Source organism: Leptinotarsa decemlineata, unplaced genomic scaffold (genome assembly GCF_025532065.1).
Source record: "Leptinotarsa decemlineata unplaced genomic scaffold, Ldec_3_MD MMD2_tig00000010_RagTag_RagTag, whole genome shotgun sequence".
NCBI lineage: Eukaryota > Metazoa > Arthropoda > Insecta > Coleoptera > Chrysomelidae > Leptinotarsa > Leptinotarsa decemlineata.
In genome coordinates this window covers 9,388,496-9,416,184 of record NW_027412538.1, presented here as the reverse complement: position 1 = coordinate 9,416,184, position 27,689 = coordinate 9,388,496, and the positions used below count along the sequence as shown (strand labels likewise).

General features: G+C 34.6%; 1 protein-coding gene across 2 annotated transcripts; it reads left to right on the top strand.

Moving 5' to 3' along the window:
* Positions 1–1,114: 1,114 nt before the first annotated feature.
* Positions 1,115–26,095, top strand: LOC111511595 (zinc finger CCHC domain-containing protein 24). 2 transcript variants are annotated; one of them, XM_074171396.1, is made up of 5 exons: positions 1,115–1,403; positions 6,668–6,853; positions 11,716–11,940; positions 23,433–23,597; positions 25,755–26,095. In XM_074171396.1, the coding sequence occupies exons 2-5, from the start codon at positions 6,686–6,688 to the stop codon at positions 25,866–25,868; spliced, it is 672 nt and encodes a 223-aa protein (XP_074027497.1). In that variant the 5' UTR covers positions 1,115–1,403; positions 6,668–6,685; the 3' UTR covers positions 25,869–26,095. The 2 variants fall into 2 exon arrangements, with proteins under 2 accessions (XP_074027497.1, XP_074027499.1); XM_074171398.1 differs by lacking the exon at positions 1,115–1,403 and adding an exon at positions 6,291–6,599.
* Positions 26,096–27,689: the final 1,594 nt, after the last annotated feature.

Here is a 27,689-nt window from a genome sequence, read left to right as displayed (position 1 = left end):
ATTCTACTTTGGACCAAGGTCCTCGGGCTTCCACCATGTATAGGAATATTCAATACAAATGAAAGGAAACAACACTTAAATAATATTGTGCTTATTGTTTACTACTATTTTTTTTCTATTTTCACGGCCCGAAATTTCCCAACTTTTCCAAGTGGAAAAAACAGCGAAAAGTTGGGAATTTTGTAAAATTGTCACTACAAAATTTGTGGACTGTTCAGGACAGTTCTCTTACTTGGGAGAAATTAAACTTTTTTGAATTTTCCAAACAACTCAGAATTTCAAAGTATGGGATCTCCAAGTTATGCATGTTGGGAAATCCCAACCTTCTCCCGGTTCTTTCTTTTTTCTTATAACCTCTACGTTTCTTTTCTCTCCTTTTTAATTTTTGTAATTTTTTATAATATTTTTACTATTATTTTTTTCTATCTTTACGGCCCAAAATTTCCCACCTTTTCCCAAGTCGAAAAAGCAGGGGGGGAGGCTCCCCCCATCCCCACCACGGCGACGGCCCTGCAGATATGTTAAAATTACGATCCCTTTCATCTTTTTTATTCTTTTCTCTACTTTTTTTTGTTTTGTATTCGATTCAGTATCTGAGATAAAAAAGATTTCAACTCATACATATATGAGGTTTCTTTGTTTATGGTTTTTTATTTTAATTGTACTGTAGCTACCCGTCTTAATAAAGATATTATAATTGTTATAAAGACTTGTGTATATTAATTGCCAAATACACATTAATATTTTCGCCGTATTAATATAATTTTTTATTCATAAGAATAAATAACAGATAGGTATCTATATATATATATATATATATATATATATATATATATATATATATATATATATATATATATATAACATATATATATATATATATATATATATATATATATATATATATATATATACAATTTTCTGCGAAAAACGAATGGAATATTGATTGACCTTAGACCTTAACACCACCGCTGATAAAATCAACAAAAATGAAACCTACAAATGTAGGCGTCCTTTTCCCCCTCATCACACCCGCCCATGAACACTCCCGGTAGTGTCTTGACTTATTTTAAGCCTTCGAAGCTGAGCTAGATCCCCACCTACGTGACGTAGCGCAGTGTGATCCAGAGATCCAGAGACAACCGGGCAGAAAATAATTAACAATTTCATAGTACTGGCACCCTTGATTAACGCCGCATATGTTCCACTTTCGACGAACGAGATGTGAATCGTAATTGTTTTGTTGTAAACATTCGACAGTGTCCGATTTGGTCGATGTTCTTTTACTCTATGAATGGAAAGTCGGGATTTCTGGCGCACACCACGGTTCGTTTGTTTTGTGCGATCTGGAATTCTTCGAAATAACCGAGATTTTGTGATAGTTTTCAGAACTGCAGGCTAAGGTTAGTGTTTATAGACTTTTCATTTTGAATCTTCAAACGACCCAACAGAAATAATCCAGTTCCGCAAAACGACACGTGCAATAAGAATCCAGTATGAAAATAAAATCTTCCATTTGGGAAAGATACAATTATCAGTTTCAACTTTTTGAATTTTTCAGTGGTAATAATTTATTGTTGTATTTTTATTGTTTATTAGTTCGTTTTATGATACTAAATTAACATCGAAGTATTTTAATTACAATTAAAAGTTTTGGAATAGTTTGGAACAGTTGAATAGTTTCACGTGAAATTTGACTTATTTGTCTATCAGAAACCTTTATGCACGGTGAACTGAAGTATAATGCCACAAAAACAATTAGAAATACGCGATACAGGTATACGTGGGCTGTTCAAAAAATAAGGCAAATATTCAAATTTTGCGGACTACATACATTCGATTAGCAATTTTGGTAAATATTCGTTTTGAGGGCACCCGGCGATTTTGAAAAATTGTTTAAGTGTACTTACGTATTTTGATGCTTAGATTACGAATCCGAAAGAAAAAAGCGGCGCTCTCCCTTTTTAAAAAGTTGCGGCCCTTCAAAGTTCAGAAAAGGGCAACTTTTCAACCTTCTTTTTCACAAGATAAACTATTTAAAAGCACAAACATTTATTCACTAGGTCACCTTTACACCTTATTCCTCCTTCCTTGACACTTTTCACTTCAACAATCAACATTTTTCCAATAAAAATGTTTAAAAATGTACGGAGCTGCTTTTTGGTAATATATCTCTGTATTTTACGTTTTTGAGGTTAATGGCTTAGTTGGTACGACTGATGCTTACATGCTCCCATTCTAGCACTTGTTTTAAGTTTCAACAAATGTACTGAACTTTTTCCTTCGGTATTTTGATTTTCTGTTACACTCACACTCGCACTCTTCATTGCAATTGATACAACGTGTTGTTGCTGCCAACACTCCTACTTGAACTGGGAAAATTTTACTTTAAGGGATACTCACGGATATTCGCGATTTTTTCTGGGAACACTTTTTATTTTTAGTCGGACTCAATTAATTTTCCAGATATAGCCTGTCAAAGTTTGTATGATGTCATAACCTAACTCAATCTAATCTGTCCCTATCTGTCCTAACCTAACCTATAATTTTTAAAAAACTATCTATACTCAACATTTAACCTCCAAATTCTAAAAGGAACGTATTTTCGAATATTTAATTTTGTAATAACTATCTTTACTCAACATCTAACCTTACTTCCGAATTCTAAAAGGAACGTATTTTCGAAAATTTAATTAAAAAAAAATCTTCCCTCAACATCTAACCTGACCTCCGAATATGAAAATGAACTTGTTTTCGAATATTTAACTTTGAAAAAACTATCTTCTCTAAACATTTCACCTAAACTACTAAATTGAAAACTTCTTTAGAAAAAAGATAGAAAAAGGTGCGATGATATGGAAAACAGCTAACCAAAAAAAAACAACCGCTTGACAAATAAACGTGCGCCACCAGGCACCAACAGTTGAACAAATGCGCACATCAATATTTATCAATATTCTATTAATCCATGTCATTTGTTATTCTCATTTTAGATATAAATGTAATATCAAGTGAAAGTTAAAAAATTCAAAAACGTTATGAGTTTTTAAGTGATTATTGAAAAACATAAACAATAGTGAATCTTTATGCAATTTACAAAAAAAGTGATTTGTGTTGTATACCTCAGTATCTGACAAATTATGGAATTTCGATCTAATTTCAAGAAACTTGGCAATAAGTGAATGAAAAGGGATAGAAAAAAATGCGATGATATGGAAAAAGATGTGTTGAATAAAAAATATGTGAATTGCAATCGTTTATTGCTTAAAAAAAGGTAAAATATGGCATACAAACTTTGACAGGCTATATCTCGAAAACTAACTGAGTCCAACTAAAAATGAAAAGCCTATCACCATGTTGTATCATCCCAGAAAAAATTACGAAAATTCGTGAGTATCCCATAAAGTATAATTTAGCCCTTGAACTGAATAAAGAATTAAAGTTTCTCTTTCTTTCACTAAATTATTAATTTAGGTCAAATTCATTTTGTGTTTTTCTAATCACTAACGTCAAACTAAAAATCCTAATCTACAAATTTGAAATAGTAGGCGGCGGCAAATACCAACCGATTTTTTCTGAAGTGTCACTAGTAACTTACCTAGAAATAGAAGAATGTCACCAGAAGAAGCATTCGTTTTTAAAATAGTTTTTTTTTATAAGAAAAATGTTGAGTGTTGTATTGAAAAGTGTCAATTAAGGAGGAATAAGGTGTAAAGGTGATCTAGTGAATAAATACTTGTGTTTTTAAATAGTTTATCTTGTGAAAAAGAAGGCTGAAAAGTTGCCCTTTTCTGAACTTTGAAGGACCGCAACTTTTTAAATAAGGGAGAGGGCCGCTTTTTTCTTTCGGACTCGTAATCTACCTACGCATCAAAATGCCTAGGTACACTTAAAAATTTTTTCAAAATCGGCGGGTGCTTTCAAAACGAATATTTACCGAATATATATTTTTTATGTTGGTACACTTGTAAAAATTAGAATTCTTTTGCGTGTTTGGCGATTTACTGCAATATAAAAAACTGGATCAAAGAATTTGCATAAAATTTTGTGTGAAAAATGGAACTTAGTGCTCAAAAACACTTCAAATGTTAACAGTGGCAAACGGTGGTTGTACTCTGTGTCAAAAAAATATTTATAAGTGGTACAAACTTTCCACAGACGGTGAAGATGATCACTTTATGATCGAAACACGTGTCGAGGTGTTGAAAATAAAGGTTTGGTGTTGGGATGTTTTTATTCGTCAGAAAATGTTTACTTCACTAGATGTGTCATTCTTTGAATGATAAATTAAAACGAGAGAAATATAAAATGTTGAATGATTCCAAAGAGTAACAGGAAACACACAATGAAATGAAATTATGAAGTTGTGGTGTAACAAACAAATGTCGCGTTACTAACAGTACATCAGTATTTATATACAGGTTATTAAAACAGTGCTAATGGAAATGGGAGGGTTCTTTCAATGATTCAGTGTAAATAATTATCTGCCAAATAGCTATATAGGGCGAGTTTTTCAATTGAAAATGGTCAATTGTCTGAGAAATGATTCTGAAAAATTCACACAATGGGCCGTTGGTTTCCAGAGCATCTTGAATTGGTGGAAAATGTTCAAGAACAACAGAACACCTTTTATAAAATATGAGAGGAAAAAAATAGGGATATGTTAACACTTTGCAATGTCAAAATGCCTATTTTTATCGGAAGATTTATCGTTCTGATTGTCTCCTTTATTTTTATGTTGATTCTCAGGAGGTGTAATACTCTTTTGAGCTCCAGAAAATGGTGATAACGTGAATCGTAATAAAATGAAAAGCATTTCTGTACATGAGAACCTTTCAAAATCATCAGCTGTGTGTGTTTCTTGTCCTCGGTAATGCGAACTTTCAATGGCCTCCTAGTTTCACCGATGTATGATTCTCCGCGCAGGGTATCCGGTGAATGCAATTCTTGAAATCGCAGTCCACGCTTGGTAGCCTAGTTTTCGTGAGACTGCTACGGATAGTGTTCCCAGATCTGAAGCAGGTTCTGATGTTATACTTGGACCCAATCCTTCTTATCCTTTCCGACAATCCTCTGATGTAGGGATGTCGACATTGCAAAGTGTTAACATATCCCTATTTGTTTCCTCATATTTTATAAAAAGAGTTCTGTTGTTCTTGAACATTTTCTGGTTGTGGCGGCTTCTCTTCCTTGTAGAGCTCTTGATGTCTTCTAGCTAAAGCCAGTTCCACCATCACGTTGGAGTAACAATTCCGTTGAAGGTCATTTTTGATGATGCCTAGTTCCTTTTCGAGACCTTCCTTTGTATTACAGAGCCGAAACGCACGGTCTTGTAGAGTCTTGATGATTCCTCTCTTAGTCGATTGATGGTGGTTGGATTCCTGGTTCAGATACTGTCCCGTGTGAGTGGGTTTTCGATATGCAGATGTTTCTCATTTAGTGTCGGTCCTCTTCACCAATGCGTCCAAGAAGTGATGGAAGGACTTACGTTGCTGATGTGCTTCAGGAAAGTGTCTAATTATGCATTTCCATGATTTCAATTCCAAACCACTCCATATATATATATATATATATATATATATATATATATATATATATATATATATATATATATATATATATATATACAGATAGAGATTTTATCGAGTGTGTATGATACAAATCAAGAATGAAATAAATCGTGGAGACAACACTCAAAAAATAGGGGCAAACCGCGGACACGTGTTTCTGGCTATTGACCTCATCAGCGCGGTGCAGCCAAGTGTAAAGATGGGCAACACTTGTTTGCCGAAAGCAGGAAACAACACATACGCACGGAGTCAACAACAGAAGCCAACTGCACATTTGTGGTTCCAGTTAGAAGACCTAGAATTCCTAGGCTACATCTAACATGACCACGTAGGCAGCTATAGCTACCTGCGTGACATCCGGGTCCAGGATATAAATACAGATAGAGATTTTATCGAGTGTGTATGATACAAATCAAGAATGAAATAAATCGTGGAGACAACACTCAAAAAATAGGGGCAAAATATATATATATATATATATATATATATATATATATATATATATATATATATATATATATATATTGACTATAACCGGTGAAAGTGGCGATCCCATTGTCAGTCCCTCATCTTGCGCAAAGAATTCGTCCTTCAGTTGGAAGTAGCAGTTTCGTACACAGGTCCCCATCTTCTTCTTCTGTATGCTTTGAAGTGCTTCTTCGACAGGAACGTTGGTGTAGAGGCTTTCCACGTCGAAGGAAGCGGTGTGAATTTAAAACACGACATTGTTTTTGAGTCATTGTTTTAAAAATAACAAAATTGGTGTCATTCCCATCACAAAACTTATCAGTGGAATATCATGAAATTTCAACAGCGCCATCTATGTGTTAAGCCCGAGAATTCTCAGTTCATGTAGTAATTAATAACAAGTGTTCAAAATCAGTTGGGTCCACATCTGTTCATTGAAGGATTAAAAAGCGAAACAAAAATCAAAATACATGTGAAAAATGCACAGGAAGAATGTGTTTATTGCCAGATTGAGTCATTTTTGGCTTTGGGTAAAGGAAACATTGATACCGGAAGCAATAGGTACTCAGTCAAATATCTGGATCAATTTAAACAACGTATTTATTCTTTTTTTTTTTTTTCGTGATCAGACAATCATCAGCAGCAGCATGTCACCGACGGCAACTTTAATTTCACCTTCAAGCAGCTTCTCTTCCCCCCTCACGTCCAGTAGAGGTCGACTTCAGGATTTCAGCAACACCGGCTCTGCTAGTTCCATCCTTACCAGTTTTCCTGCAACCAACTGGTACCAGTACCAAAACACTGACAATTATCGAGTAAGTATAGTCAAGTTATGTTGCCTGAGTCTGAGTAGAGCAAAGAAACTATTTCAGATTGGTGAAAGACGTCTTGGCTAATCTTAATGATAATAATAATAAGTGCCTAACAATATTTCTAGACCTGGCCAAGGCGTTGGTCACCGTAGATCACAAAATTTTATTGCATAGATTGGACAGAACGGGGATAAGAGGCACAGTTCTTAATTTATTTCAACTGCGAGAGTAAAAATGAAAAACTGTTTTAGTAACCCCCTTCCTATCACCATAGGCGTACCGCAAGGAACAGTGATGGGTCCCATACTCTTCTTAATTTATATAAACAATATTGGAGTACTGAAAAACACCAAAAGCTCAGTAATCTCATATGGTGATGACACAGCGATAAATAATGTTTTCTGGAGATTCCTGGACAAAACTGTACCAACAAGCCGAACGAGAGTAAAATATATATTTTGATTACACTGATGGTAGCTTTTTAAGCTTAAATATTGATAAGACAAAATTCATCACTTTCAGTGCTGATATTAAAAATCAACCAGAGTTTGATAAAATAACAATAAAAAAAGGAACCTGTGACCAGGTAGCCGGTTAGTTCGACGTGGGTGCTTTGTTTACTCACTAAAGTCGACCGCCGTGTTGGTCGCTGGTTCAAGCCCCAGGCTGAACGATCGATTTTCAACTTGCTAACGTCCAACCCGTGTTAGGAATCACACGTTAAAAGGTAAGACCTCGTTAGTCCTTAGCTCGCACAAGTTTCGACTTTTGAGAGTTGTCGTTTGTAGGGGTGCGACAGCTGGTTAACGGAAAAACAGATTTTAAACATACAGACAGATATACCTTGTAAATAATAATGATGATAATAATAATAGTATTGTTTATTATGCATAAGAAATACATGTATACATAAAAGGAAAAGGGTTAGCCGGAGGCTACCTTCCACCCCTCCTGAAAATTATACAGTGAGTGTAAGAAAATAATCATAATAATACTTATTTACTATCATAACAATGATAGAGAAGAGAAAAAAATAATAGATCTTATAGTTGCTAATAACTTTTAATATTCTGAACATAATTGGCAAGTTACCAGGCAAGTGTGGTGTTTTTTCAATTTTACTAGTCGATGGTTTTACGAAACCTTTGACCGATTCATTTTTTACATCTTGGGGTACCAAGGCAGTATGTTCTTTGCCCCTAGTACTATATGGGTGTTGAAGTTTGTTCAGTGATATTTTGCCCTCATGAATTTTGGAAATGATTTTCAAGTAAAATAACTGTTTGATATGAAAAACCCTGCTCTCCATGAACAAATTTCTACTGGAATAAGTCCTTTTCTTATTATATATTGGTTGCGCAAGTCAAAAAGAAATGACTTCGAAACATGAAAATTTCTGTTTACCGTTCAAATCGTGGGGTATTCACTTTTCGAGGATTTTGACCCTTCTAATACGTTTCGAACCATCAAAAACAGCACGGGAGCTGCTTTAATTTAATCTGTTTTTTTTTTTCATTTTCAACCCCGACGCAAAAAAGGGTTTTATAAAAGTTTTACTGTGTATACATCTGTGTGTAGCTCTTACACTAGTAGACCAATTTTGATGCGGTTTTTTTTATTCAATAGCTAATTTTGTCCGGATGGTTTTAAGATATGTTTCATCAAACTCGCTGTAGCCGTTTAAAAGTTACCAGTTCGTTTTCAAGGTTATGAAGAGAAATCATGCATTTAATTATGGTTAACAATTGAATACATCCACCTGACTATTCGAAAGAAAAAAACGATATTTTCAAGAGTATGTAGAATCATTTTCTTACTTTGTCTTGATGCCGCAACCAGAACAGTCTACAAAGAGCCAACTTTTCGGCAGTGTCAGTAACTTTGACTGGGGTCGTAATGAATGAAAAATTGTTTGATTCCAAGTGTTTCTTTTTCTTGCAGAGGGCCTCGCGAAATATACTTTGCCCACATTAAATTTAGGTCTTGCGCCGCCACTGCTCCCAAAATTAACATTTTTTCATGACTTCGACCAAATAATGTTAAACTGTTATTTGAATTAACTATTATCTACTATTAAAATACTATTGTAAAATTTTGAACGGCATCTGCAACGTTTCCATTCAAATACATGTAACTCCCTGTAATTATTGCCATTTTTTTTAAGTAATAATAGATTAAGCGCAACCGCTGAATTTACGTTTCGTGAATTTGATATTGAGATTTGTAGATAAGAGATTTGCAGCTGAGGTATTGTTCGCTTTTCCGTAATAGCTTTCCTCTCGATTTTATGTTACGGAAATAAACACTACAAATAGCCGTTGAATGAAATGTGGTTTCACTTCTCAGCGCTTGAATTCAAAAATGTTTCAAAATGTATAGTGTAGTTCAGAAGTTTCATTTCATATACAGTATCACACATAAAGTTCGCGACATATCGTTTTTATATTGATAGAAATAATGAAAATTTGAATTCGCACTTAGTTTGTGCATGTGCTACTCTAAACCTGTCAAATTTGACATTTTTTTCAATCCTCAAAAAATCAGTTTTTTTTGTAAATTTCGTCTGCCACTTCGACTTTTTTCCATTTTTTTTTAATTTTTCGAATGTTTCGCTCTATCGATTCGAACGACACATGATTCAAATTTCATAATTTTGTTGAATACGAGACATCAATGTCATATCTTGCCCAGAAAACACCCGCATTGGCCTGTTACCAGAAAAACAAATAAATACACCTCCAGAAATTCGTCTTTGTTGTTGCAAACTTCATCTAGTTTTTCCATTTCATTGTTAAACTGATTAGAATTTTCAATGTATGGACGTTAATATGTCAGTAATAATCCGGTCAATCTAGACTTTGAAAGGTACATAAATTTACAACAAGTTGCAAAAGCGTGTAATTGTTCAAAACATAGTTAAAAATGAGATTTTAAAATTCCGAATGATTGCGATGCCTGGAAAAAAAATATTCGAGGTCAAAGGTCAAAAATCTTTGCGATTTTTAGGAAAACGGTAAGTTTTATCATGAAACAACATCTGATAAAAATTGTAGATCATAAAATTCTTTACAAAAAATTTATCAATACTTTTTTTTCTTAGAGCCACCATTTCTGAGATACGACGAGTCAAAAATTTGTAAAAGTTGTAATCGTCATTATATGCACACGTTTCCACGCCACCTATGAGGTAGTTTACTTAGCGCGTTTTTTAACGTGGTTTCCCCAGTAGGCTATTCCACATGTCTGTTGTGATTCTGTCAAATTGAAAATTTGCATAATAAAATATATTAGGAAGAGTTGGAAATTATAAAAGCGATTGAAATTAAAAAAATGTAAAAATTTATTTATCTGAGTCATAACCTTCAAATACTTCTTCTTGTCGCTCTTCTTCTTGGTCTTCTTCTTCTTCTTGTTCTTCTTCTTCTTGATGTTCATCCTGGGTGTAGGTAAACTGCGTCAAGAGTGATGTATCGCATGTTTCCTCGTTGGTATCAAATGAATCCTCCACTATTGGTAATTCAGCTTTAGAACATGACTGGCCTTGACAATGTGTACATGCCAGAGAACACAACGGTCCAACTTTTTTACAACCACATTTAGCGCTGCATCCCTTTTTACAGTTGCAAAAAATTGTGTTCAGCAGTTTTTCCGGCGCAGGTGGGAGTAAAGTCTAACTGGGTTCTAATGCATCGTCGACCAACTTCTAACCCCAGTCTTTTGGGTCTAGCTGATAACCAAGCCACACTTGAACTTGGTAATATACCCGGAAAAGATGTTGATGAGCAGCAACTGAGGTTGGAGGAAGACAAGCTAATTGCACCTGTTTCTTATTTTTAGTGTTTTTTACGAAACATGCATATCGATACTTATCTAAGCAGGTGGTTTTTTTCGGAGCTTTGTACATAGAAAGAAGAAACTGAATCCCGTTGGTGATAATTTCTTGTTGAGTCGAATTACTTTTTTTGAAAACTTCAGCACATTGAACTAAATCTTGTTTTTCAAACAATTCAAAGACTGTTGCTTTACCCCCTCTGTAAAATGCAGACGTCGTATCACAGCCAGTTATTGCGTGTAGAAATAGTACATGATTTTGACTCTTTACAAAAGTAGATAAACTTTTCGACGAATATATTTCGGTTTGACTTTGAGCTTTTCCTGGCTATAGAAAGAAAATAGTTTTTTCAGGTGGAGTTCGAGCAGTAAGAAGTACGAGTACGAGTACCCAACAGACTGTTGGATGTAAACTGTTAGATGTAGGTATTGAGCAAATAATAACGCTTCTTGAGTTAATTCCGTGAATCTTCTATTCTTTATTTTCACCACTAGATGTGTAAATAACAATAAACCAAAATAACTATAACCAAATTCACAACAAAACATCATAACATTCATTGATGTATCTCAATAATCTTATAAAGAACCCCAATTTGTAATTCAATATGCCGTATGAACTTTATATAGTAGAACATGTGTTCAAATGGGAAAACAGTAGGTTATTCTTTCAATACTCAAACATTCGAAATAGACCCCATTGAATAATCTGGGATTCTTATTTTGATTTCACTTCAGAAAACAATTTTGAATCGTTGGTATAAAAGAGAAAATTATATCGTTTATAAAAATTAGGAATGATAATGGCCCTAGGTGAGAACTTCGTGGTACACCTTACGTGGGGATTTAAAACAGTTTACCCTACAAAAAGAACAAGAGATGGTTTTCTTTGCTTTCAACACACTCTATCGCTTTCAACACCCCACATTTTGAAGCTGTTCAGAGTTGAGGAAAATAATAATTAAAATGATAATCGATTTATTTGAACCCCTGTTATATGATGATTTTTATTATAACCGAAATACTTCTTTCAGCCAAAGATTTTGAACCCCGCCTGGAATACATTATCGGCTTCCCAATACTCCTACAACATATTCAGCAACCCTTATTCCAATCAGACTATTTGCGACCCTTTGACTGAGATCGTAGATCAATTTGCAGACTTTGCCATCGATCGGAGGACCCTCAAGAAACCACCTGCTACGTATTTGTGCCATCTCTGCTTCCAAAAAGGCCACTACATCAAGGATTGTCCGCAAGTAAGACAAACAATTTTTGTATATATTGTTAGTTATATTAGAAAAATTTTCAAAGGTGCCTTTGGCCCATATTTTCACACGGTTGGAAAATATGGGTCATTGGGAGAAACGAGTTCAATCTGTTTTATTGTTATCTTCTTCAATAATGATTTATTTTTCACGATAATTCGTGGAAACTTCCCTTTTTGCGTACCTACTGTTCTGAATCAAAACAGTCAATATTATAATTTATTTTGATGCCTGAAATCACTGAAAAAACTTCTATTTTTTTTATTTATTTTTCACGATTTCTGGAAAAAAATTTCAGAGTAATTTATTTATTTATTCATAAATAAGGTAATCCAAGAGATGCAGATCCAATAACATAATGGCATAACTAACGAAAACTATGAAAGGACTGACCCGTTATTTGATGAAAATTATTAACACTATCCATTATAATAACCAAACTACAAAATGGCGGAACTTTTAATAATTGCCTGAATATATTGACATTTAACTACATAATATGAGGTAATAAGCTTGAGGTCAGTTCGGAAGATGCTCGAAATGGTTGCTTTGAACTTCTTGATATATGAACAGCCTTTCCGATATTTCACGCCGAATATTTCCGAACACAGTAACGTCGATATCTCTACAAATATTTATCATTCTCTGCCGTATATCCAATATTGAAGCAGGTTCAGTTTCGTACACCTTTTGCTTCAAATAGTCCCATAAAAAATTCAAAGGTGTCAAGTCTGGCGAGCGGGCTGGCCATACTGTAGGACCTCGACGGCTAATCCAACGACCGAGAAAGGTAGTATCCAAATAGTTTCTTACTTGTCTGGAGTAATGAGGTGATGCTTCATCTTGTTGGAATACAATATCCATATCCAACTCATTAGGATTCGCTTCGACGATTTCAGTGATGACAGGGTCAACAGTAGTTTTCAGTATATTCAAATACAGTTCCCCTGTTGAATTTTGATCAATAAATAGAGGTCCTACAATATGGTTTTCCAATATTCCTGCCCAAACGTTAATTTTTTCCTGGATATTGGGTATGTGTTTCCCGGAAAACCTGAGGGTTGGTGTCACTTCAATAACGGCACATTTGTCTGTGAATGATGCCTTTTGAAAAAAATATACACTCGTCACTAAAACAAATATTGTGGAGATAGATAGGATGCCTTGCAATGGTTTCCGTCTTGATTTCGCAGAATTTTGTTCTTCGATCAGGGTCATCTTCAATTAATTCGTGTACCATTTCAATTTTGTATGGATGATACCTATTCCTCTTCAAAAGTCTCCACACAGTAGAAGGAGACACCTCACAAACATTCGCGACGGAATAAGTAGACTGTTCAGGATTTACTACCATCTCACCAATTATATTCACTTGCTATTCTTCCGGAATGGACGGATGACCTGGGGGCTTTTTGTTATGTACATTACCGGTACTTGTGAATTGTACTTTTAAATTCACAATTTGTAACCACAAGTTCCTTCAAATATTTTCTACAGATAGGACGATTCGGACAACGTTCATTGAAAATCCTTTCGGTCTCGTGAAAGTTACGTGTCGCAGCGTAAATAAAAACAGCTTCAATTTTTTCTTCCAATGGACGAGAATTGACCATTTTAGAGATTGTTGAGGTGGTACCTTTCTACTAGTCAAATCAAATCAAATTCTATTAAATCCGTTTTCCTATTATACAATGGTGAGGTGTAAAACTCACACACTTACTACAAAAAAAGTTACTCCCAAAGTACCTACTAGTTTACAGGTTAGGTTGACAAAATAGAGTATATACACATATACATTGTTGAGGATGTAACCCTAATATTACTCAATGACACATAAAAACAAGTATACATGGCATCTTAATATGAATATAAAAAATCATAAAGCACAATAAACACTATGAACTCAGTTAACACTGCTAGAAAGGAAGTCATCAAATTCCCCTAAGCTATAAAAACAATGATTCGTTAACATTTATTTAATCTACTTTTCAAAATTCCGTACGCATTACTATTTTTTATATTATAAGGAAGCCTATTGAAGTAAGACACTCCAACCATCAGAGGTGGTTTTTTGTGGAAAGTGTGGTTCCTTTTTTTTTGCAACAAGTCGTTTTTATGCCTTGTGTTGTGGTTGTGAATATCAAAATTTTTTGGCAGTTTATTTCGGTTTCGGTAGATATGGCTCAGTAATTTATATAAGTAAATAGAAGTAACAGTAAGATTTTTTTGGTTTTTGTATACATCGCGACAAGAAGTTTGATAAGGTAGGTCAAAAATTAATATAAAATAATAGTAAAACCGATAACTAAATGAGAATATTCTAACTGACCAATGATGTTCATTGTCGTACTGACGTTTTTATAAACAAAAAATAATTAACAAACCTTATCGTGTTGTTGGAATTGCCATATGGCAGATAAAAAGGGATATTTCTAGAAATATCGATATTAATATGTTTGTCTTCACGAAATTATTAAATTTTCCGACATTTTGTAGCAGGTGAAGATATTGACTTCATATTCTAGGGTTATGAAGTATTCGTCAGGAGCTTCAAAATGATGTGTCACAAGCCCCCTATTTCCATTTAATTTTTTTCCCTGGATGGCGCCCAGTCGCCATCTTGAAAGTTTCATCTGTCAGTTTCACTTCAAAATAAAGTATTCATGCATTAATTTCTTTATCCCAAATTTCAATTTTTTGAGTTGACCCGTTGAAAAAATAAAAGGGGGGACATTAAAAAGTAATGCACTGTATAGAGTACAGGATTCTCTATCGATCAGTAAATACCACGACACAGAAGAACAAATATTTATGGAGATTCAAAAACACATGATATTACAATGGACAAAACTTTTAAAATAACTTAATATTACCAATAATTTTGGGTCACACAGATAAGGTACTACACTTTTAAATAAAAACCCCACATCGGCAACATGTAGATTTTTCTCAAGTATAAATAATAGCATTTTACTATAAAAAATATTTTATTTATTTCCGCAATATTTAGTGAAGTGAAACATTTCTTTAGAGGTGGTTCCAGTTAGGTGAAAAAATTAACAGCTCCATGTGGTTTCAACACCTAATGGGACGACACTTCACCCTAAATATTTGTAAATTTATGACCTTAACCCTAACTATAATTTTCAATGGGTAGCATGTCAAATTGCCACGCCATTGCTTAATTTGCCGTGCTTGGACAAACAATCAGAGAAGCAGAGAAACAATATTTTCAAGTCAGCTCATGTGAAATTGCTTTTCGTACTCAAAAACGATCAATAACATATATTGTTCCTTGAAAGAATCAGCATAAACTCTGATTTATTTCTTCCAGACTTTCGATAAGGCCGCCTTTGTATAAACAATGGAAAGATATCGTTTAGAGACCAAGGTAATATACGGCGATATCAACATCTCGAATTTCTTTCGAAGTTGAAAGATATATTAAACAAACAAATAGGCACTTCATGCTGACTGTTGAGAAAATTATTATAAGCGCTAGTTTGATGTACACTACAGGGTTGTCTCACAAAAAGGCTGGTATATTCAAATAAACCCGAAGTCCTCTCAACAACATTCATTATTGAAACTCATTTTATTTACATGTTGTTTATTCGACTATATTTCAAGATTTTCTTTTTTCATTTAAGAGTTTCCTTCTCATGGATCTAAAATGAACTTTCATTAGCTTAAAATACAGTGTGTCAATTTTAACTCTTTGGAGTCTATCGGGACATACGTGTCCCATCCATGTATTTCGTGCGCCTAGTGGTACAAATAGATCCCGTTTTTCCATCATACATAAATATATCAGTCTCTAAACACACACTATACAAGTATTTGTTTACAAGTGATCACATAACCTCACAGTTTGCCGGTGAAGTCCGTCTAGCCAACACGTGCTTTACGTTCCACTATATTCTGAAAAATTTGCAAGTGTATTATTACCCTAACTGTATTGTGTCTGCTCTCTAAGGTTAGTAATAACCAATGCACTGGTTTTCAATGATCGTGTACTAATAAAACCTGTTGAATTTCATTACTTTAGACTGTGGGACACCTGGGTCCCAGCAGGCATTTTGAACGGGACACATTTGTCCCGGTGGTTCTGTACAACAATGAGTAAAAGAATATTGACACAAAAAGAACTTGAAGAAGAAGCTAATAGAATTATAGAAGATGGCTTGAGTGATGACGATTATGACCCATTTCATTGTGAAGACTCATCAGATGAAAATTATTGCCCCTCAGAGAGCGATAATAGCGAAGATGATTAAAATTATTGTTCCTCAGAAAGCGACAATAACGAAGATGAAATTATCGCTGATGATATAAATAATGATGATGAAATTAGTCAAGAAGGTAATGAGACAATCGGAAGTGAAAACGTAGTGGCACCAGATGGAGTAGTATTTTGGAGTAGCAGCAGTCAACAATTTTCTCCCAGATTCTGTATACCTGACGAAGCAGCAGCTACTTCTTGCCTGCCGAGACAAATGAAGGAAGTTGAAATTTTCTTGAAGATTTTTCCTAGAAGCCTACTCATGCAGATTGCTGAATAGATCTAACCGATCAATATGCGGGCTTATACGACTTCGACAGAAGATCAAATAAGTGGTGGAAAAAAGTTTTTTTCAAACTCCTTATGATAGCTGCAAGAAAGGCTCATATTCTCTACGATGATGTAAGATGCACAAAAACTTCATTCCTGCCATTCCTAATTACAATAGCAGAAGATGTAATTGCGTTGGGACGAAGTGGGGCAAGTGTGAAGAGAAAATCAGCAACATCTTTAGGGCGACCTAGTTCGAAAAAACGAAAACATCAAAATGTGGGCGAACATTTACCTATTGAGGACCCCACAAGACGTCGCTGCTGCAGATGCGCATAGATGCAAAAAGAAGTAAGAACAAAAACATTGTGTCAAATGTGCAATAAACCTCTGTGCAAAAATTGCTTCACTCCTTACCAACTGCAATAATGTTCTATATGTTGTCCAATATAATTTGAATGGAAATACATTTTTTTTCGAGACTACTGGGTCCCACCTAAAATGTTTAATGGGACACGTATGTCCCGGCCCTTAGCGAAAAAAGGGCGTAACCTGCATTCATAAAACTAACATTTCTTGATATTGTATCCACATTTACATAAAATTTGACCTCAGATATATCACAAGTATAAGAAAAATAAATCAGACTCCAAAGGGTTAAAACTTACAATGGGCTGTATCTCACGACGAAAGCTGATATCAAAAAATGCTTGAAACCGTTTCTAAGATAGTAAGGGGGAACTAAAGTGGCATGACGGAGAAGTCACCCCCATCAACCTCCTAAGTACCACCCACCAAAACACAAAAAGTTTAAATTGCACACTCCTACTTGTGATACATCATTGAAAAGACTATTAAAAATGCTATTCAATGGTATAAATAATAATTGTACAGGGTGGAGCAATAATTGTGAAACTTTGGCTTAAATGGAATATTTAATGAGGTTTTTGTTGAAATTTATTAAAAATGTCAATTAAGTGAATGTTCAAAGTGGGTTCCGTTGTAAACAATAATACATCCTATTTTCAAAGTCTGCACGATACTTTTTTTGTTAAATAAAAACTTAATTTGCCGTTTTTGCAAAACAATTTGGAAAGATCTGTTTTTTGGGTTCTGTCAGAGTCTATAATTTTTGGTTGTTTGAGACTTTAGTAGCCATTAGTTCTCATCATTTGTACGATCTGTATTGTCATTCAGCTGTAGTTGTCACGATGGTTTACAGTATACCTGAGCGCGTGGAGATAATTTTCATATTTGCCTCCCAGAACCAGTGTCATTTAAAAACAGCTCAAATATTTCATGATAGGTGTCCGGACAAAAATGTAAGTCACGTGTACGTCCGCGATTTAGTTGAAAAGTTTTGAAAAACGGGATCAGTGCAAAATAAAAAAAGGAATGCCCCAAGATTACAGAATGAAGCAACCCAAATTGAGGTCTTTGGAAATTTTGCAATGGAGCCTACTGCATCAACACGTCAAGTATCTGCACTGACAGGACTTTCACATGAGTCGGTTAGAAAGGTGTTGAAATTACATAAGTTTCACCGAACAAAACACAAATTCTTCAAGAACTGGGCGATGATGATCCAGATCGACGAATTGACTTTTGTGAACTCATGACTGAAAGAATTCGCATTGAACCGCGTTAAAAAATATTTGTTTCAGTGATGAATGTACTTTTATGCTGAATGATAATGTAAATAAACAAAACTGTCGGTACTGGAGTGATACGAACCCGCATCGATTCAGAGAAGGTCACACTCAATATCCTGTTAAACTGAATGTTTGGGCAGGAATATTAGGCGATGCTATAATTGGTCCCTTGTTCATACCAGGCAATTTAAGTGGCGACATTTATCTCGATATGCTGGAAAACACCATCGAATTTTTAATTGTGCATGAATTAGATAACCAAAGGGACTACCAAGGCAACCAAGCTGTAGACGAAGATTTGCTGCACTTCCAACAGAATAGAGCACCTCCTCACTATGCATCTCTAGTTACGCACTGGTTGGATACTAATTATCCGAACAAATGGATTGGAAGGAGAGGTCCCATTGAGTGGCCACCGAGGTCACCAGACTTGGTGCCACCTGACTTTTTTCTGTGGGGTCACCTCAAGGCAGTTGTTTATAAAACTCAACCTGCGTCACTTGGGGAATTGCGAGAAAGAATTACGCAAGCATGTCGCGTCATTACTAGAACAACATTTGCCAAAGTTCGTGCTGAATTTGAAAATAGGCTGTATTATTGTTTACAAAACAACGGAACTCGCTTTGAACATTTATTTAATTGACATTTTTAATAAATTTGCAGTTCAACAAAAACCTCATTAAATATTCCATTTAAGCCAAAGTTTCACAACTATTGCTTCACCCTGTACAATTATAATTTATAAAATTGGATAGCATTTTTTATAGTTTTTTCAATGATGTATCGCAAGTAGGGGTTTGCAATTTGAACTTTTTGTGTTTTGGTTGTACTACATACAAACTTAGGTAAAAAATCAGGTACTTGAAATTCAGGTACCTCAAATACGTTAGTTATGGATTTTCATCAAGTATCGTCCGATTCCATCATATAAAATCTCTAAATATTCACCTCTCCCTACTCACCTACACAATAGTTTCTGGTAAATACCTACTTTTCCGGCTTCACCATGGTCCTGCTGTTGGAACAACAAGAAACATCTGCAAGACTAACATCTATGAGGAATCTTGTATAAATGTATGTCGGATATAATTCAATATCCAGCGTGGTATTAGCCGGGTAAGTAGTTGTTTTCCGACAGGCATTTACCATAACCTGCTGTGTAGGTGAGTTGGGAGAGATGGGTATTTCAAACTTCCTTTGTAAACTGAACTGTAGTTTCTTGAATATACAAATATCTTCATTTCCTTGAGCTTCTTCTTTAAACATCTAGCAGTGTTATTTTGGTAGAAAGTTAGCTTTATTAGCTATCAAGTGATACTTTTTATCACAGTATCGTTGACTCTGATTTTTTCTTTTTCTGTTTCACTCTTCTTGAGTTATTCAATCAGTAATGTTCAATAATTGAATAGAACTGGCCGATACTTGATGAAAATCCATATTAAAAATCTAATTAATACAGTTTATTGTATAATTTTCACTATACAGGGTTTTACAAAATCCGCGACATGTGTTTCGCTATACAATAGCTTCCTCAGGCAAAAACTGGGAGTTACTTCTAAATTACAATCATTTTATACTCTAACCCAGGGGTCTCCAAACTTTGAAGCCTTCGGGCCATCCTGATTTTTTTAGTTTGTTCGAAGGGCCAATTTCTGCCCTTAACTATATTTCTAGACTAGAATAGTCGCAAAGTGCGTGACCTAAGCAAACTTACGCTTTTTTTGCATTTCAAATATTATTGTATATTGTGACACTTAACGACATCTAGTGGAGAGTAGTGGTACTATGTACTATCTTTTTCAGTTATCCGCTAGGTGGCATTAGGCGTAATTAAATATTTGGAATTACCGCGTTGGTTCGAGAAAGTTCTGGTTCTAGCTAGTGTATTCCGATCATCTCGAGATGGCAGTAATAATTGCATATAAAAAGGCTAGCGGCGCAACTGCGAGTTAGTCTGCGTAGGAAAGGCGAAGGAAGCGAAACTGTCTATTGTGAAATAAAGTAACACCCTTCAATAAAAGTATTTTGATTTGAATTATTGTTTTTATGTGTGATTTTTTAGTATGGAAAAGAAGCGAAAAATCGACAGTGAATGCAGAACGTTCCAAGAAAAATGGAACTTTCAGTATTTTGTGAGTCCAGTAATAAGGCGCTATGTTTAATTTGTAATGAAACCATAGCTGTTCTCAAAGACTATAACATTAAACGACACTATGAATCGAAACATCTTCAAAGTTACTCCAAGTATACAGGAAGTTTGCGGAAGGAAAAATTTGAAGCTTTGAAACGCGGACTCAAATCGCAGCAATCTTTGTTTACCAAAGCGAATACTGAACAAGAGTCTACAACTCGCGCCAGTTTTCGTGTGGCTCTTGAAATCGGAAAACGTGGCAAACCATTCACCGATGGAGAAATGATAAAAGAATGCTTGATTGCAGTAGCCGAAGAAATATGCCCCGAAAAGGTAAATTTAAGTAATTAAAAGTGTCAGTTTGTCAGCAAACACCGTGGCTCGGAGGGTGCAAGACATCGCAGAAAATATATCATCTCAACTGTCTGACAAAAATGGACATCATGAGTGGTTTTCTCTAGCATTGGATGAGTCAACGGATGTGTCAGATAAAAGCTATGAAGTGTATGAAGAACTTCTTGATATTGATAGTATTCACGGCGCGACAACTGGGGCAGATATTTTTAAGGGAGTTGAAAATGCCATTAATAAAAAGAACCTTCGATGGAGAAATTTGAAATATATAACAACTGATGGAGGCAAACATATGTATGGCAAAAATAAAGGAGTGGTTGCACTTGTGTCAAAGGCTGTAGAAAATGATGGTGGTTCAAAACCATTAGTCTTACATTGTATCATTCATCAACAGTTCTTGTGCGGAAAATGTTTGGATATATATGAAGTTCTAAAACCAGTCATATCAGTTGTTAACTTCATCAGATCCACTGGGCTGAATCACCGACAATTCCGCGAGTTTATTCAACAGATTGGAGAAAATGATTTACCATATCATACTGCCGTACGCTGGCTTAGTTGCGGAAAAGTCCTTAAGCGCTTTTTTGAACTTCGAGCAGAGATCGAAATTTTTTTAAATGAGAAGCAGCGCCCTTTTGCCGATTTAGAAAATAGTGAATGGATGTGGAAGTTAGCCTTCTATGTCGATTTGACAAATCATATGAACGAACTGAATTAGAGATTGCAAGGAGAAAATCAGCTTCTCCCTGATTTATACACCAATATCAAATCCTTCAGGCAGAAAATAATACTATTTCAATCGCAATTACGTAAAAAATGTTTCACACATTTTGAAACATGTGAAATATTCAGCCACACTACAGAGACTGAATTTCCCGTCAATTTTGCAATCGAAACTTTGAGTGCTTTGAAGATAAATTTTGATAGTCGTTTTTCAGATTTTGTTGTCATTGAGAATGAAATTAAGCTTTTTCAAAAACCTTTTGATTCTGACATTGAATTCCTGGCTCCGGAAGTCCAAATGGAAATTATTGATTTACGGTGCAGTGATATGCTTAAGAACAAATATCAAAATTCATCTTTGTTGGAATTTTATAAGGGTCTTCCACTGGAACAATTTGATAATTTGCATAAATTTGCTCGTGGGTTGTTTTCTGTTTTTGGTACTACTTACTTGTGTGAGAAAACGTTTTCCAAGATGAAGTACACAAAGAATGTTTACAGATCTCAATTAACCGATGAGCATCTTGAATCTCTTTTGATAATTGGTACAAGTGAAATTGATCCACAACTACAAAGTATTGTCTGTGAAAAATCACAATGACATAAATCTCATTAGTGTTTTTGTTTTACTGTGATTCATTTCAATTATTTGTTATAGTTATTAATATGCTTAAACTTAGATACTTAAGTTTTCTTTCTCATTATTTCTGTCGTTAAGTTTTACCTTGCAAGTAAATAAAACCGAGTAATTATCATTCTGTGTTTTCTTCTTCAACTTATCACAGCAAAAGTAACAACAATTAGGTAATCATTGGCTGTCGCGGGCCAGATTGATGACAGTAAATCATTGGCTGTCGCGGGCCGGATTGATGACACTGGCGGGCCGGATTTTGCCCGCGGGCCGTAGTTTGGAGACCCCTGCTCTAACCTATTATCTACTCGTCTACCTAAATAATTAATCTACCTGAAAAGGTCAGGTATGAATTCATTAAGTATATCAATACATTTTCCGAAAGTATACCTGTAAATACACCTAAATATTTTTACCTGCAAATGAACAGATTCAATAATGGCGAATTATTCAATTCAGTTTTATCGTTCATAACGTTCATAACATATTTCCATACTCTCCAACAGGTTAAGTTTCAAACCTTTCTTCTGGAAATGGAGGGGTTTTTAAACATGGTTGAACCCATGTCCCTCTGAGATTAAATGACTGGCATATGTGGAATTTATTTTTCCATTCTGAAAACTATATTTGTGTTCCTTTATGTGGGCTGTGAACGTTCTTACAGTTTGACCTATATAAAACATCGGACATGTCCCACACCATAATTTATACACTGCTGATTTTTCTGAAACTGAACTTTTATCTTTGTTATTCTTAATGTGCATGCCTGAGTTGTTGTTGGTTTTGAAAGCAGTATTTATTTACATCTTTGTTGTGCAGAAAATCTGAAATATTTGTAGTGGGTTGGCCTAAGTGTTGAGGTTCTATAACTTGTATCCTCTTCTCTTCTGATATAAATGGGTGGGGTCGTTTCTGAGACTATCGTACATGCCAGAATTTTTTTTCAGTATATTCTCGTTAAATTCAAAATAAAGCATCGGAAAAAGTTTTTGTTTTGAATTTCAGAGGTTCTAGTTTTACTTTTTATTTTGATGCAGTATCAAAAATGATTTTGTCCAAAAAAAAATTGACATACTGAGTATATGAAAATTTTTCCAACTATAATAATCTCGATAGCGTTTATCATCTCGAATAAGGATTGAAAATATATCTAAATTTCTGCAATGTTTCAATTAAACTTTGATAGAATGACATCAATAGTTTCAATCCCTTATTTTAATCACCTCGACACGTGTTTCAATTACCAAGTGATCATCTTCAAGAGAAACAGTTTTATCTTCCTCTTGAAGATGATCCCTTGGTGATTGAAACAAGTGTCGAGGTGGTAAAAATAACGGTTTGGTGTTAAAGCTCCAGTTATATTCATTACTATACCAAAGGTTCCAAACTGTGCATACAAGTATATATAGAGTGTATGAAATATATTATGATTTTTGACAGGCTCGTCCCAAAGGAGAAGGAAAAACACCGTACCAAGGCAGAAAAAGGTGTTTTGGAGAATACAAGTGTCCAAAATGCAAAAGAAAATGGATGTCAGGAAATTCTTGGTCTAATATGGGTCAGGAATGTATCAAGTGTCACATAAACGTTTATCCTCACAAACAAGTGAGTTGAATATACCTAGAAAATGAAATGCACTTTTCCATGTTAAGTTGTTCTTGCTTTATTTAAATGCATAATGCATTTGTTCAATATATACACATAATTATTTTCAGTTTAATCTATATGCAATACAGGATGTTACTAAATAAATGTAAAACATTTAAGGAGGTGATTCCTCATCGAAAAAAAGATAGGATCTTTCATATAAAGAAATTTCATTGGAGCATCCCTTGTTAAGATACAGCCCCTTAAAAGGGGTACATACAATTTGTATAACAATTTTTTTCACAAGCACTGAAAAAGTTACAATATTGAAATTAACCTGACGTTTTGTACTACAAAAAAGATACTCAGCCAGTAATTTATTTGGTTTACCCCATGGTTGTAAGGGGTGGAAAACGCAACCCCTAAAATTTATTTCCAATGTAACTTTTTGTCTTATTATTTGTTTACCATTTAAAAATTTATTTCCGATAGCCTGTTTCATTCTGAACAGAAAATGTCTCCTGGGTTTTTTGTCCAAAATAAACCAGTTCGCAGCAAAAAATTATTTTAGGAACAACTACAGAGATACATCGTCATAAATGCGAAACTACGAAACTAATCTATCTTAGTAGATCGCTATTAGCGAGAGTGACAATTAAATTGGTATGACGCTGTCAATTTGTGAATTTTTGAAATTGAATTAATACTAATTGTGTGTTGTTGTTCTGTTCTTAATTTGTTACTTTAATAATTCACTTGTTATTAACATGGCACACACAAATGAGGAAATGGCTGATATGCATTACGTTTACGGTCTGTCGCAGGGGAATGGGTTAGAAGCTTCTAGAAGATATGCTGAAATGTATCCTCAATATGGTTCATTCGACAAAAGAACGCAGGATTGTGGTCGCCATCGAGAAGTACGAACACCACAGCTTGAGGAAGCAGTACTTAATTTGATTGAAGAACAACCTACTACCAGTACTAGAAAGATTGCTTTCCAGCTAAATGATGATCATAGGACGGTATTTCAAATTTTAGAGGAACAACTCTTATACCCTTACCATCTGCAAAGAGTACAGGCACTGTTACCGCGAGACTTTCCGAACCATCTTGAATTTTGCAATTGGATGCTGGAAATGATTAGAAGAAATTGTGACTTTCTGAAGACGATAGAATTCACAGACGAATGTAGTAGTAGAATGAAGGGATGTGTTTTTATGCATGATGGGGCTCCCGCCCATTTTAGTCAAGTAGCACGTCAGCATTTAACTGAAACATATGCAAGTCAGTGGATAGGTCGAGGAGGACCACAGAACTGGCCCGCTCGATCCCCGGATCTCAATCCTCTCGATTTCTCTATTTGGGGCCATTTACAATATTTGGTTTATCGTACTCCTGTTCGCGATGTAGAGGACTTAAGAAACCGCATCATCGATGCGTTCAGGGTAATCAAAGTGACTCCAAGAATATTTGAGCGACGTCTAGACGCATGCGTAATATCTGAAGGTAGACATATTAAACATTTACTAAGATTTCTACATGTTCTGTATTTTGTTATTAATAAATTAGTTTTGTTTTTTACCCTTTAATCGTTTAATGCAGGTACTAACTACAAAATAACAATAAATCCAGTTCGCACTTATGACGATGTATCTCTGTAGTTGTTCCTAAAATAATTTTTTGCTGCGAATTGGTTTATTTTGGGGAATATCGGGAATAAATTTTTAAATGGTAAACAAATAATAAGACAAAAAGTCACATTGGAAAAAAAATGTAGGGGTTGCGTTTTCCACCCCTTACAACCATGGGGTAAACCAAATAAATTACTGGCTAAGTGTCTTTTTAGTAGTACAAAACGTCAAGTTAATTTCAATATTGTAACTTTTTTAGTGCTTGTGAAAAAAATTATACAAATTTTATGTACCCCCTTCAAGGGGCTGTATCTTAACAAGGGATGCTCCAATGAAGTTTCTTTATATGAAAGATCCTATCTTTTTTTCGATGAGGGATCACCTCCTTAAATGTTTTACACTTATTCAGTTACAACATGTATAGACAGAGACTACTGCTCCGATATTCATTTATATTTATATTGTTTAAATAAAATAATTGAATTTCAATTTGAATTGAAAAAAGTTTTGAAAATTCTTATCAAATATTCTTTTTATTCAGAGGCCTTTGGAGAAACCTGACGGTCTGGATGTTTCAGACCAATCTAAAGTCCATCCTCAACATCTGTGCCAAAAATGCAAAGAGCTTGGATATTACTGTAGGAGAGTGCAATGAGGGTATACATTTTTTGTTGAGTCTTTTATCGTTGCTTTAATATTTGTTTCTGAACTTATTATTTTATATTGATTACCTAGTATTATATTTCAGAAAATTATGTTTTATATTTGATTATTTTTCACATTTATTTACACTTTTTATTTTTTTACTGGTATTGTTTAATGTACTTAAATCATATACATGTTATTCTAAATATGTTATAAATATTAATGTTTATTTTCAAATTGTGTTTTTCTCATATTCTGTACCAACAATATGAACTGTTCTCATTTTCTTTCAAATATACAGGCATTCTCCAAATAACTAGATGACAATTCACACATCTATAATATGTTCAGCATTTTTCACCTCAAATATCATCATCTCAGTTCTAGACTCATTCAAGAGAAAACTGTGCGTTCTGATAAGTTAATGATATAATCAAGATCAGAATTTATTTCTTCACTGACTATTTTCAACTCAGATGAGCAGGAAGATGCATAGAGTTTGGTATCATCGGCATATTGATGAATCTTACAGAATTCGAAATATTTTGCCATATAAATCGATAACAGCAAAGGTCCAAAGGTCGAACACCTTTCAGATAACTTATCACAACACTTCCAAAATACAAATCATGAAGATATAAAACGACAACAAAAATTAATTGGCGCTCCGGGGCGACTTCATTAATTCCAGTGGCGCATTTGCAGCTGCAGGAAAACCCGGAAAAACTTGCAGAACCACATCATCTGAAGATCTTGATCTGCCAATGTCCTTTCTCTCATTAAACAAAATATAGGGTGTCTCCAGAGGCTCCAATAAATTCAATACATCGCCAGAACACTTCGTGACACATCGTCAAACTTAAACCAGTCCGTTTCGTCTTTGACCAAAGCGTAATAATGACCAAATTCAACGCCAGAACCACAGTGAACAATGACTGGCGTGGTCTGCTAGATTGAAGTGTTCATCTATTTCTAACCTTCGTAAGACTTTGGTGCTTACGTCAGAGGTTGGGTCATGTTTGAAGATCAACAGTGTTATTATTAGATTGATTGGTGCCTTAGATATACTTATTTCCTCATAAGAGTCAGTTAGTTTGGCGCATGTTTGGCAATACAGTCGATCATCACCTGTTAAAAGTTCCATTTTCAGATGATTTAACAATAAGCTTTGCACGGACTGGTTATTAGTAATATTAGCAAACGCTACTTGAAGTTCCAGAAATTCACATTCATTTTTGCTACCTCTTGATCATTTACTACAAAGTAAACAAGTGAGGATTTTTCCAGCAAAAGATTTACAAATACTCATCATAAACTTGACTATCCACTCACCCAGACCAAAAAAAGAAGCTTTGTACATATTAAATCATGGTATCAAATGCTTTGCTATAGTCTTAACAAAATAAATACTGTACTTTGCTTTTGATCTCAAGCTTTGAAAATGTCATCAATTACTTTAGCAAATGCAGTTGTACCTTATCTCGGTCGAAATTCTGATTGAGCAGCAGATAATACCTTTTTATTTTCGAGAATGAACTAACTCTCTACAATTTTCTCAATAATTTTTGAAATGGTAGGTGAAATATTCTTAGGATTATTCGTTTTAGAAATAAGATGAACATTCTCAAATTAATTCCATCACTACTGACAGCATTAGTTTTTATATTCCGAACAATACTTTTTACTTCCTCAGCACTAACAGTGGAGAAACTGAGATTTATATCACTGTCCGACAATGAATACTTATTTAGCAAGTGCATGTGAAGGGACACTATTGTAAGTAAATCTCATAATACAACTCATTATAAAAGATAATGAATATATACAAGTA

What these genes read in the sequence shown, in the direction of transcription:
- LOC111511595 (XM_074171396.1), top strand. Translation starts at nt 6,686, where the DNA reads ATGTCACCGACGGCAACTTTAATTTCACCTTCAAGCAGCTTCTCTTCC. An exon ending in AAAACACTGACAATTATCGA is followed by an intron (nt 6,854 to 11,715) that starts GTAAGTATAGTC and finishes TACTTCTTTCAG; the next exon opens with CCAAAGATTTTGAACCCCGC. An exon ending in ACATCAAGGATTGTCCGCAA is followed by an intron (nt 11,941 to 23,432) that starts GTAAGACAAACA and finishes GATTTTTGACAG; the next exon opens with GCTCGTCCCAAAGGAGAAGG.